At 43.9% G+C, this 13,010-nt stretch overlaps 1 protein-coding gene across 3 annotated transcripts in view; it reads right to left on the minus strand.

Annotated features, from left to right (window-relative positions):
• Positions 1-13,010, minus strand: part of LEKR1 (leucine, glutamate and lysine rich 1) — a 185,215-nt gene that overhangs the window by 17,032 nt on the left and 155,173 nt on the right. For all 3 annotated transcript variants that reach the window (XM_073359602.1, XM_073359604.2, XM_073359601.2), the window contains one exon: positions 10,632-10,725. In XM_073359602.1, the coding sequence (XP_073215703.1) occupies positions 10,632-10,725 (94 nt within the window). The remainder of the gene's footprint in view (positions 1-10,631; positions 10,726-13,010) is intronic.

Below are 13,010 nucleotides of genomic sequence, written 5' to 3' on the forward strand. Positions count from 1 at the left end.
TCTTTTATCTAGTTTTTATGTCAAACTGCACAACAAATTCTGATTATGCAAACTGCGTGACCTCTTACTAAAATTATATCCTGTACTAGTGAAGTTAAAACGTTTTAAGAGAGATATAAGAGATTATTATTAATCGTCCAAAAACTTTGTTGAGACTAAATAGAGTTCACGAATATAGCTTACATATTGAACCAAAAAAAGAAAATCGTAGTTACAAAAAAGTTTAAGGCTTGAGTCAGAAAATTCAAAGTTATTGTTCAACATGGTGCCTCCTTCCCACTTGATCTCTGAATTCATTGTGACAATTCTTTGCCTGGAATATCTTTTCGTGTGTGTAAAGGTGTGCTGGTCAGAAAATGGGCTGGATATTTACAGAGGCTTAAGATAGTTAAGCATCCAAATCCTATTGAAAGTCAGTTCTCTTAGCCCCTTCCAAAAATTCCAATCTTGGTCTCCAGTTCTCCACTGTCTCACGATCTGGGTCAGGGTTACAAATATGCTAGCCCCAGGGCATAGTACCATATCCACTGACTCCAGAGACTATTGCGAGAGAAGGGATGGTGAAGTAAGATTAGGGCAAGCACGTGAAGAGTATTACAGTTTGTGAATTAGACCGCAATCCTGGTACGACTCTGCATGGGTAGCTTAGTATATTATATGGTAAAATATACAGATCGTTTGCATGGGTAGAGGATAAAATCTAATTGACTGAACATAATATTTTTGAATGATATAAATAACACTTACAAATATGCTTTTGTAAATGTACTTGATTGGTATGTGTATATTTTAAAAAAATCAGCTGGAAATACTCCCCTCAGTCTGGATCTATATACCAAGTATATATTTATTTAAAAAGGACTGAAAAATCTTGTCCAAGTATGTGGATTATAATAAATCCTGATGAACTGAAGTGAAACTTTTTTGACATTTAAAATAAGTACATGAAATGAAGGCATTTTGTTGGTAAAAATTCCAGTGCACTTTTATAGTTACAACTTCAAGTTGTGGGCTAAGTTGGTTGGGTTTTGTCACGGTTCCTCCCCCACTCTGAACTCTAGGGTACAGATGTGGGGACCTGCATGAAAAACCTCCTAAACTTATCTTTACCAGCTTAGGTCAAAACTTCCCCAAGGTACAAAATATTACCCCCGTTATCCTTGGACTGGCCGCTACCACCACCAAACTAATACTGGTTACTGGGGAAGAGCTGTTTGGACGCGTCCTTCCCCCCAAAATACTTCCCAAAACCTTGCACCCCACTTCCTGGACAAGGTTTGGTAAAAAGCCTCAGCAATTTGCATAGGTGACCACAGACCCAAACCCTTGGATCTGAAACCAATGAAAAAGCATTCAGTGTTTTACAAGAAGACTTTTAATAAAAAATAGAAGTAACTAGAAATAAAGAAATCCCCCCTGTAAAATCAGGATGGTAGATATCTTACAGGGTAATTAGATTCAAAAACGTAGAGAACCCCTCTAGGCAAAACCTTAAGTTACAAAAAAGATACACAGACAGAAATAGTTATTCTATTCAGCACAATTCTTTTCTCAGCCATTTAAAGAAATCATAATCTAACACATACCTAGCTAGATTACTTACTAAAAGTTCTAAGACTCCATTCCTGTTCTGTCCCCGGCCAAGACGACTACAGACAGACACAGACCCTTTGTTTCTCTCCCTCCTCCCAGCTTTTGAAAGTATCTTGTCTCCTCATTGGTCATTTTGGTCAGGTGCCAGCGAGGTTACCTTTAGCTTCTTAACCCTTTACAGGTGAGAGGAGCTTTCCCCTGGCCAGGAGGGATTTCAAAGGGGTTTATCCTTCCCTTTATATTTATGACACGCCCCCCAAATCTCAGCTAGGGTGAAACACTGGCTGGGATTTCTTCCTGGAGCTCTAGGAAAACAGAGTTAATAAGACACATGCATCTCTAAATATACTACCAAGTACATAAAGACTAACAATATTTTCCACATCTCAAGGACGATTTTAACCAGTTGATTCTGGGAAACTTTCACGGGAGAGTGCATCAGCCACTTTGTTAGAAGCTCCTGAGATGTGTTGGATGTCGAAATCAAAATCTTGGAGAGCTAAACTCCACCGAAGAAGTTTTTTGTTTGTTTCTTTGACGGTGTGAAGCCACTTCAGTGCAGCATGGTCGGTTTGCAGGTGGAAACGCCGTCCCCAAACATATGGGCGTAGCTTTTCCAGAGCGTAGACAATGGCATAACATTCTTTTTCAGTGACTGACCAGTTGCTTTCCCTCTCAGACAGTTTTTTGCTGAGAAACACTACAGGGTGGAATTCTTGATCAGGTCCTTTCTGCATTAAAACTGCTCCCACACCACGCTCGGATGCATCTGTGGTTACTAGGAACGGTTTGTCAAAGTCTGGGGCCCTTAGTACAGGGTCAGACATGAGTGTCGCTTTAAGCTTGTTAAAGGCCTTCTGACACTTTCCGGTCCACTGAACAGCATTTGGCTGTTTCTTTTTGGTTAGGTCTGTCAGTGGGGCAGCGATTTGGCTGTAGTGCGGTACAAATCGTCTGTAATAACCGGCCAAGCCTAAGAAGGATTGAACCTGTTTCTTTGACTTTGGGACAGGCCACTTTTGGATAGCATCCACTTTGGCCTGTAGGGGGCTGATAGTTCCTTGACCCACCTGGTGTCCAAGGTAAGTCACTCTGTTTAGGCCTATTTGACACTTCTTAGCCTTAACAGTTAGTCCTGCCTCCCTTATGCGCTCAAGGACTTTTTGTAGATGTTCCAGGTGGTCTGCCCAGGAATCCGAAAATATGGCCACATCGTCAAGGTAGGCGACTGCATATTCTCCTAATCCTGCTAGGAGACCATCTACAAGTCTTTGGAAAGTGGTGGGTGCATTTCGCAGCCCGAAAGGGAGTACATTAAATTCATACAGCCCGAGATGTGTGATGAAGGCTGACCTTTCCTTGGCAGATTCATCTAGCGGTACCTGCCAGTACCCCTTGGTTAAGTCCAAGGTAGAGATGAACTGGGCCCGTCCCAGTTTCTCTAATAGTTCATCAGTGCGTGGCATTGGATAGTTGTCTGGGCGAGTTACAGCATTTAGCTTACGGTAGTCCACGCAAAAACGTATTTCCCCATCTGGTTTGGGAACTAGAACCACTGGAGATGCCCATGCACTTTCAGAGGGGCGGATTACACCCATCTGTAACATATCCTGGATCTCCCGTTCTATAGCAGTTTTAGCTTGAGGAGACACCCGGTAAGGGTGGACCCTAATTGGGTGAGCATTACCTGTGTCAATGGAGTGGTATGCCCGTTCAGTCAGTCCTGGGGTGGCTGAGAACGTTGGCGCGTAGCTAGTGCACAGCTCCTGGATCTGCTGTCGCTGCATACGCCCAAGGGTCATGGAGAGGTTCACCTCTTCCACACCACCAGCACATTTCCCTTCGTAATAGACACCTTCAGGCCACTCAGCGTCGTCTCCTCCCTGGGCTGTAAACTGACAAACCTTTAATTCTCTGGAATAAAAGGGCTTTAGAGAATTAATATGATACACCTTAGGCTTTCGGTTGGAGGTGGGGAATGCTATGAGATAATTAACAGCTCCCAGGCGCTCCTGGACCACGAATGGCCCTTCCCACGATGCTTCCATTTTATGGGCCTGGAGCGCCTTTAAGACCATGACCTGGTCTCCTACTTTGAAGGAACGCTCTCTGGCATGTTTATCATACCAGGCTTTTTGCTCTTTTTGAGCATCCTGTAAGTTTTCTCTAGCAAGGGCTAAAGAGGTTCGGAGGGTGTTTTGTAGGTTGGTTACAAAGTCCAGAATGTTAGTTCCTGGAGAAGGTGTAAATCCCTCCCATTGCTGCTTCACCAACTGCAATGGCCCCTTAACCTCACGGCCATATACAAGTTCAAATGGGGAAAACCCTAAACTGGGATGTGGTACAGCTCTGTAGGCAAACAGCAACTGCTGCAATACTAGGTCCCAATCATTGGAGTGCTCATTTACGAATTTACGTATCATGGCCCCCAAAGTTCCATTAAACTTCTCCACCATGCCATTTGTTTGATGATGGTAAGGAGTGGCAACCAAGTGATTTACCCCATGAGCTTCCCAAAGATTTTTCATAGTTCCTGCCAGGAAATTAGTCCCTGCATCTGTGAGGATGTCGGAGGGCCAACCTACCCTGGCAAAAATGTCTGCTAGTGCCTGGCACACACTTTTAGCCCTGGTGTTGCTTAGAGCTACTGCTTCCGGCCATCGGGTGGCAAAATCCATGAAAGTCAGTATGTACTGCTTTCCTCTGGGTGTCTTTTTCGGAAAAGGACCCAGAATATCCACAGCTACTCGCTGAAATGGAACTTCAATGATGGGGAGTGGCTGGAGAGGGGCTTTGACCTGGTCTTGGGGTTTTCCCACTCTTTGGCACACCTCACAAGACTGGACATAGGTAGAAACATCCTTGCCCATTCCCTCCCAGTGGAATGACCCCCCCAAACGGTCTTTGGTCCTGTTCACCCCAGCATGGCCACTAGGGTGATCATGGGCTAAGCTCAAGAGCTTGGCCCGGTATTTAGTTGGAACTACCAACTGTCTCTGAGGATGCCAGTCTTCCTGGTGTCCCCCAGAAAGAGTTTCCTTGTATAAAAGTCCTCTTTCTACAACAAACCTGGATCGATTAGAAGAGCTGAGAGGCGGTGGGTTGCTCCGTGCCGCCGTCCACGCTCTCTGGAGGCTTTCATCTGCTTCCTGTTCGGTCTGGAACTGTTCCCTTGATGCTGGAGACATCAGTTCCTCATTGGATTGGGGACATAGGCTTGGTCCCTCTGGAAGCGATATAGGGGATGGAGCTGTTTCTGTTGACTGTGAACCGCTCTCCGCTGGTGCACTATGTTGGGATTCAGGCTCCGGCTGAGCCTCTTGTGTAGGGTTATCGGCTGCTGCCAGTTCAGGTTCAGTGGGGCCCTCTGGTGTTGAGGTTGCAAGTACTGGATTCAGTGCTGGCACGGGGTCTGGTGTTGGTTGTTTGGCTGGTTCCGGTTCTGGGACTGGTTCCGTCTGGGTCTCTGGGACTGGATCCACTACTGCTGTTGCAGACATTGGCCTGGGGTCCGGGTCCATCACCTCTGACCGGGCCCTGATAGAAGTTTCCGGAACAGAGCTAGGCCCCACGGCTTGTTTAGCCTGGCTGCGGGTGACCGTTCCCACCCTCTTGGCCTGCTTCACGTGATTGGCCAAGTCTTCCCCCAACAGCATGGGGATGGGATAATCATCATAGACTGCAAAAGTCCACATTCCTGACCAGCCCTTGTACTGGACAGGCAACTTGGCTGTAGGCAAATTGAAAGAGTTGGACTTGAAGGGTTGAATCGTCACTTGGATCTCTGGGTTGATTAAATTGGGGTCCACTAAGGAAGCATGGATAGCTGACACTTGTGCTCCGGTGTCCCTCCACGCGGTGACCTTCTTCCCGCCCACACTCACAGTTTCCCTCCGCTCCAAGGGTATCTGGGAGGTATCTGGGCCTGTGGACCTCTGGTGTGATTCCGGGGCAATGAACTGTAATCTGTTGGGGTTCTTGGGGCAGTTGGCCTTTACATGCCCCAGCTCGTTACATTTAAAACATCGTCCAGCTGACGGGTCACCGGGGCGAGGTGGGTTGCTGGAGAACGGGGTGGTGGGACGATAAGGGGTCTGCAGGGTTCTTTGGGAGGTAGGTGGGGCTTTGGGCGGCCCCCGGTAATAGGGTGTGGTCTGGGGTGGTCCCTTCTGGTCTCCGCTCCAACTGCGACCAGTTTTCTTCTTCTCTGCCACCTCCACCCATCTGGCTCCAATCTCTCCTGCCTCGATTACAGTTTTGGGTTTCCCATCTAGGATGTATCTTTCTATTTCCTCAGGAACACCCTCTAAGAATTGTTCCATTTGCATTAGGAAGGGCAAATTTACTGGAGATTCAACACTTGCTCCTGATATCCAGGCATCCCAATGTTTTACAATGTGGTAGGCATGTCGGGTAAATGACATGTCTGGTTTCCACCTTAGGGCTCTGAACCTCCGACGAGACTGCTCGGGTGTTATCCCCATTCTGACTCTCGCCTTGGATTTAAACAGTTCATTCTTGTTCATATGTTCTTTAGGCATTTCAGCTGCCACCTCAGCTAAGGGTCCACTGAGCTGCGGCCTCAGCTCTACCATGTATTGGTCAGTAGAGATGTTGTACCCAAGGCAGGCCCTTTCGAAGTTTTCTAAGAAGGCCTCAGTATCATCACCTGCCTTGTAGGTGGGGAACTTTCTGGGATGGGAAGTGGTACCTGGAGAAGGATTGCTAGGGTTTGTTGGTATATTCTGCTGGGCCTTTATCCTCTCCATCTCCTCCACATGCTTCCTTGCCTCCATTTCCCTCTTGTGGGCAGCCTCCTGTACCTCCTTCTCCAGCCGCATGAGTTCTATCTGTCTTTCATGTTCCCTTTGTTTTTCCTCAGCCTGAAATTTGGCTAATTCCAGCTGTAGTCGAGCCGAGGATTTGGCCATTCTAACCTCTCTGTTTTTAACTAACTTTACACCCGAGGTTTAGAAATAAACAAACAAAACTTGGCTGTAAAATTTTGCTGTGCTGGAATAGAATACCTATTCTCTGATAGTGATTGTCAGCCTACAGAAAAAGACAATTCCCTTGTCTCTGCTCTGGGCCCAAATTAAAGCAAAAAACCTCCAACTACTTGGAAACCTGCTTACCCAGCCCAAAGAAAAAAAAATTTCTTTTCAAACCTGTGCTTGTAAAACAAAAAAAAATCAAAATCCTAAAAAAAACCCTGCCACTTTTGTCTCCAGGCAAATGGGTAGAGCACACAACCCCTATTTACTTTTAGGAAGAAAAGAAAAAAAAAACCTCTGGGTTGGAAGACTGTGAATTTCCCTGCAGGAGTTAAGTACCCTGCCTCCAGGCAAAGAAAACCTGCAATTCACAAGATAATCCCCTTTTGTCTCTGCTTGGCCACAAAGCAGAGAGAAACCAAGCTGCTTTCAGTTTCAAAGCTGCTTTCTGGACTTCCTAAAAATTCCTTTTTAAAATCTGTATTTCTAGTTCAAAAAATCTCAACTGGATCTCAAAATGATTTCAGGTTAATCCCACCACTGTGCCACCATGTCACGGTTCCTCCCCCACTCTGAACTCTAGGGTACAGATGTGGGGACCTGCATGAAAAATCTCCTAAACTTATCTTTACCAGCTTAGGTCAAAACTTCCCCAAGGTACAAAATATTACCCCCGTTATCCTTGGACTGGCCGCTACCACCACCAAACTAATACTGGTTACTGGGGAAGAGCTGTTTGGACGCGTCCTTCCCCCCAAAATACTTCCCAAAACCTTGCACCCCACTTCCTGAACAAGGTTTGGTAAAAAGCCTCAGCAATTTGCATAGGTGACCACAGACCCAAACCCTTGGATCTGAAACCAATGAAAAAGCATTCAGTGTTTTACAAGAAGACTTTTAATAAAAAATAGAAGTAACTAGAAATAAAGAAATCCCCCCTGTAAAATCAGGATGGTAGATATCTTACAGGGTAATTAGATTCAAAAACGTAGAGAACCCCTCTAGGCAAAACCTTAAGTTACAAAAAAGATACACAGACAGAAATAGTTATTCTATTCAGCACAATTCTTTTCTCAGCCATTTAAAGAAATCATAATCTAACACATACCTAGCTAGATTACTTACTAAAAGTTCTAAGACTCCATTCCTGTTCTGTCCCCGGCCAAGACGACTACAGACAGACACAGACCCTTTGTTTCTCTCCCTCCTCCCAGCTTTTGAAAGTATCTTGTCTCCTCATTGGTCATTTTGGTCAGGTGCCAGCGAGGTTACCTTTAGCTTCTTAACCCTTTACAGGTGAGAGGAGCTTTCCCCTGGCCAGGAGGGATTTCAAAGGGGTTTATCCTTCCCTTTATATTTATGACAGGTTTCATACCATGATATTTTTTTAAGATTACCTAAATAGTTTAGCCTATCCCATGTGTTCAAGAGGATAAGCAAAGCTTAATTTATACTTTTTCCTCACAGCTGTCAGAGGCGGAGAAAAGAAAATACACTCCCAAAAGATACCATGGAGTCTTCTCCCCCCCCCAGTAAGATAACACTAGGTAAGAAGGCAAGAATCCTGCAGAGGTGAGTACTGTCTCAAAGAACCTGTTGGAGAAAAGAGGATTGATGGGTATGAAGGGCCCTGATGCTGACTTATGGATGTTTATCAGAACCAAACTTTAAAGCTTCTGAAGTTTCCCCATACCTAGTTTTTAATGGATTTTTCCAGAGTTGAGGCTGGCTCAATATGTATTTTATATGCTGTTTTGCAATGAGGAAGCTGTTTTATTGAGTGTTTTATATATGAAGGGAGGCTGATTTACTGCATGCCCTACAGGTAGTCTCACTATGCTGGGATGTGCATGTTTGTTTATGTATTTTACTGCTTTTTTACTCTTTCAAGCAGGCCATGAGGAAAGTATTATTTCAATTGGGATCTCACATTTGAACGGACATAAACTTGGAAAATGTGAAAGTTGTATTTGGCTGATCCTTTATACATAACGTTCACCTAGCCATGTGTAGGTAGACGCAGGACATTTCCCCCTCTCCCTTTTCATTTCTATTACTTTAGTTTTATATACTCCACATACAGCGTGGTCTGTAACTGAACCATGATTTATTCTCTGAATTGTCAGCAGTACCCACCTTATCTGCTGCTGCTCCTGTCTGATATTGTTTTATTAAGCTTTCAATTCCTATTCGTAAGTCCTGTGACTCTCTTTGTGGGGAACACAAGTAGTGTCGGTAATGCTAGCACTATACATAAACTCTGGGAAGGGATCCAGCTTGTGGATTGTGTTAGAAGAGGTGCTTAATTTTGCCCCATCCTGCTGTAGTCCATACACTACATGAACCTACTGGCTTTTTGCATAGGAAATTCTCTTCTCTTCGTGCAGAACAGGTTTGGGGAGCATAAGTAGAGTTGAATATACCTCTCTGTGTGCCCTTGAGTTACTTTCACAATGACATAGCCCATATACATGTCCCAGAACCATGACTAATCTCTTTTCCACAGTGTGTGGGGGTGGGGGGTTGGGGGGAGCATACATCAGAAAGCCTGTTCCTCTGCCAAGGCAATTTATCCCCAAACTTACCCAGAGCAATCAGCTCTGCCTGCCCCATTCTGCTAACTATCCTTTTCCTCATATGCAATCTTTACTTCACTTTTCTCCTTGTCCCTATCAAAAAACTCTAAGTGTATTTAACAAGATTCTTATTCTGCCTCACAACTTCTCTCTTTCCCTCACAAAAGAAAAGTGTCAGAGTTGGTCACTATCCTAGTACCACTCAAAAATAAGAAAAAAGAAATGTTATGTGAAAGTGACTTTTCACACTTCTGTATAATTCAATGAATAAAATAACCAATGCCATGCCATTTCATGGAAAAGTTCAACTGCAGGAGGGTAAAATCACTTGAAATGCAATAGAGACAGTTCTCACAGTAAATTTCACCCAAAGAAGTCCTTACTTTAACACATCTCTACTCTGCGGGGAGCGAGGGGGGGGGGGCAAGTATAAAACAACAGCAGCATCAGCAGTAGATGACTATTTGGCAGAGATGGCAAAGGACACCTTTAAAGACGCAGACACTAAAAGAGGTAGAAATAGAATCAGTAATAGAACCTCTTTCTGCACTCCTGTATTCTTAGCTCTGTGCCCATCACTTCAGGATTTCCCTAACTCTTATTTCCTTTAAGGTAAACCTTTAAACTGAAAATAAGTGTTGCTTTTGCCAGCCTTGACTCTATAGATGACATAACTAGTTTTGAGGTCCATTTTCCTCTCCATGCATGTGCATAACTTGCAATGATATATTAATGGGAGTTATGGGCTCATATTAAGAGGACAATAAACTCTATGTTTCAAAAACAGAATTCAGAAAGGGAATATAAGGTTTCAACAGGTATTATCACTTCTTCACTGTTCTATTGCCCCAAGCAATGAGCATGATATTAAACTCTATCTAGTAGTCATTTTCAATTGTATGGTAAGAATTCAGTTGAATTTGTTGTTTCTTTGGCATCTCAACTTATTTGTTGTGAATAAAAGCATAAAAAGGTGCAAAAATCTGGTTTTGTCAAGCTCCAGAATTAACATCTCATAAATCACAATATGCTAAATAAAACAGTCCACTTGGTTAGTTGTTATTGCGTTTACAGTTATGCATAGCTGGGTTGATGAGCAAAACCTTTTGTTTGTCTGGATATTATTTCTTCTTTTATAGTTTTCTTTGGGGTATTAAAATATATTGGTATTGGATGCAGCTATACCCAGATGTTTTAGGAAAGGCATTTTTCTCTCCACATCTCCAACAATGGTCAATCTCATTTACAAATGAAGTGCTGAAAAATTAACATTATGATCATAGCAAAATCTTTTGTATTCAACCTTTAATCTGTCTAGGGATTACCCACTTAAAAACTTTGCATAAGGAATACTCTAGACATGCTTGGACTGGAGAAGTTAAATCTAGCTCTGTACACAGTTTCTTGACAAGTGACTAGGACTAAAGAAAACAAATAAAAACAGTACCAACTAGAAATACAATATCACCTTTTCCCTCCAGTTATCTTCATTCAGAATCTTCTGTCTTAATGCTTCCTGCAGCTGTTCTGTTCTGTTCTGATGAGAAATCAGCGTCAACTCCCTAGAAACCACAAAAACCTGTAACTAAAAGAGGTATTCTGCCTAGATGAATTTTCTAGCAGTTAAACCCTTTGCAGCAGGGACCATCTTTTACTCTGTGTTTTTTGGTACATAATACAATGGGGCCCTTCAATCCTGACTGGGGCCTCCAGGCACTACAGTAATCATTATTTATATAATACTGTTGTAGTTCTGCCATCTGCCTTTTTTTGTTTGTTTGTTTGTTTTACACACAATATTATATGAGCTTACAGTTCCATATATCTTGATATAAAGTGCAAATATTTTAATATTTTCTCAAGTTGATTTTCACGTAACTTTATATGACTATAATGGATATAATAATAAAAAGAAAGGCAGTTACAGTTAGTTGAACTCAAAACATTACAATACTGCAACAAGTTTTGAATCAGCACCACTGAGTAGTGCTGAGTAAGTTCATAACTAACTTAGCTAATATTTAACGACAAGAAAAAATATTCTTAAATGATGCCAGTAACTAATGTGTAATACAGTTGGTAAAAAACAGTTACTAACCTTTCTGTAACTGTTGTTCTTCAAGATGTATTCTCATGTCCATTCCATGTTAAGTGTGTGCATATTAGGTGGAGGGCCTTGAGGCTCGGGTGGAGCAATCAGCTGTGATCTTGCGAGATCAGGTACATGAGGAGAGAGAATGGCAACAGGGCCACTACTGACATGTCCAACAACATGCAGACCAGTGCTGACGCAGCCATGTGGGGACTATAAGAATAACCCTTGCTTTGTCCCACTTGACTTTCAGCAGGACCTTGTGCACAAGAAGAATGGGGGGAAATGCATAGAACAAGACTGCCAGACTGCTGCGCTGGGCATCACAAAATGCGGAAGAGATGGCCAGCCCTCTGTGGAGATAGAGGCGGTTAGGGACTATTTAGAAAAGCTGGACGTGCACAAGTCCATGGGGCCGGACGAGTTGCATCCGAGAGTGCTGAAGGAATTGGCGGCTGTGATTGCAGAGCCACTGGCCATTATCTTTGAAAACTCGTGGCGAACCGGGGAAGTCCCGGATGACTGGAAAAAGGCTAATGTAGTGCCAATCTTTAAAAAAGGGAAGAAGGAAGATCCTGGGAACTACAGGCCAGTCAGCCTCACCTCAGTCCCTGGAAAAATCATGGAGCAGGTCCTCAAAGAATCAATCCTGAAGCACTTGCATGAGAGGAAAGTGATCAGGAACAGCCAGCATGGATTCACCAAGGGAAGGTCATGCCTGACTAATCTAATCGCCTTTTATGATGAGATTACTGGTTCTGTGGATGAAGGGAAAGCAGTGGATGTATTGTTTCTTGACTTTAGCAAAGCTTTTGACACGGTCTCCCATAGTATTCTTGTCAGCAAGTTAAGGAAGTATGGGCTGGATGAATGCACTATAAGGTGGGTAGAAAGCTGGCTAAATTGTCGGGCTCAACGGGTAGTGATCAATGGCTCCATGTCTAGTTGGCAGCCGGTATCAAGTGGAGTGCCCCAAGGGTCGGTCCTGGGGCCGGTTTTATTCAATATCTTCATAAATGATCTGGAGGATGGTGTGGATTGCACTCTCAGCAAATTTGCGGATGATACTAAACTGGGAGGAGTGGTAGATACGCTGGAGGGGAGGGATAGGATACAGAAGGACCTAGACCAATTGGAAGATTGGGCCAAAAGGAATCTGATGAGGTTCAATAAGGATAAGTGCAGGGTCCTGCACTTAGGACGGAAGAACCCAATGCACAGCTACAGACTAGGGACCGAATGGCTAGGCAGCAGTTCTGCAGAAAAGGACCTAGGGGTGACAGTGGACGAGAAGCTGGATATGAGTCAGCAGTGTGCCCTTGTTGCCAAGAAGGCCAATGGCATTTTGGGATGTATAAGTAGGGGCATAGCGAGCAGATCGAGGGACGTGATCGTTCCCCTCTATTCGACATTGGTGAGGCCTCATCTGGAGTACTGTGTCCAGTTTTGGGTCCCACACTACAAGAAGGATGTGGATAAATTGGAGAGAGTCCAGCGAAGGGCAACAAAAATGATTAGGGGACTGGAACACATGAGTTATGAGGAGAGGCTGAGGGAGCTGGGATTGTTTAGCCTGCAGAAGAGAAGAATGAGGGGGGATTTGATAGCTGCTTTCAACTACCTGAAAGGGGGTTCCAAAGAGGATGGCTCTAGACTGTTCTCAATGGTAGCAGATGACAGAACGAGGAGTAATGGTCTCAAGTTGCAGTGGGGGAGGTTTAGATTGGATATTAGGAAAAACTTTTTCACTAAGAG

This window comes from Lepidochelys kempii, chromosome 9, assembly GCF_965140285.1.
Source record: "Lepidochelys kempii isolate rLepKem1 chromosome 9, rLepKem1.hap1, whole genome shotgun sequence".
NCBI lineage: Eukaryota > Metazoa > Chordata > Testudines > Cheloniidae > Lepidochelys > Lepidochelys kempii.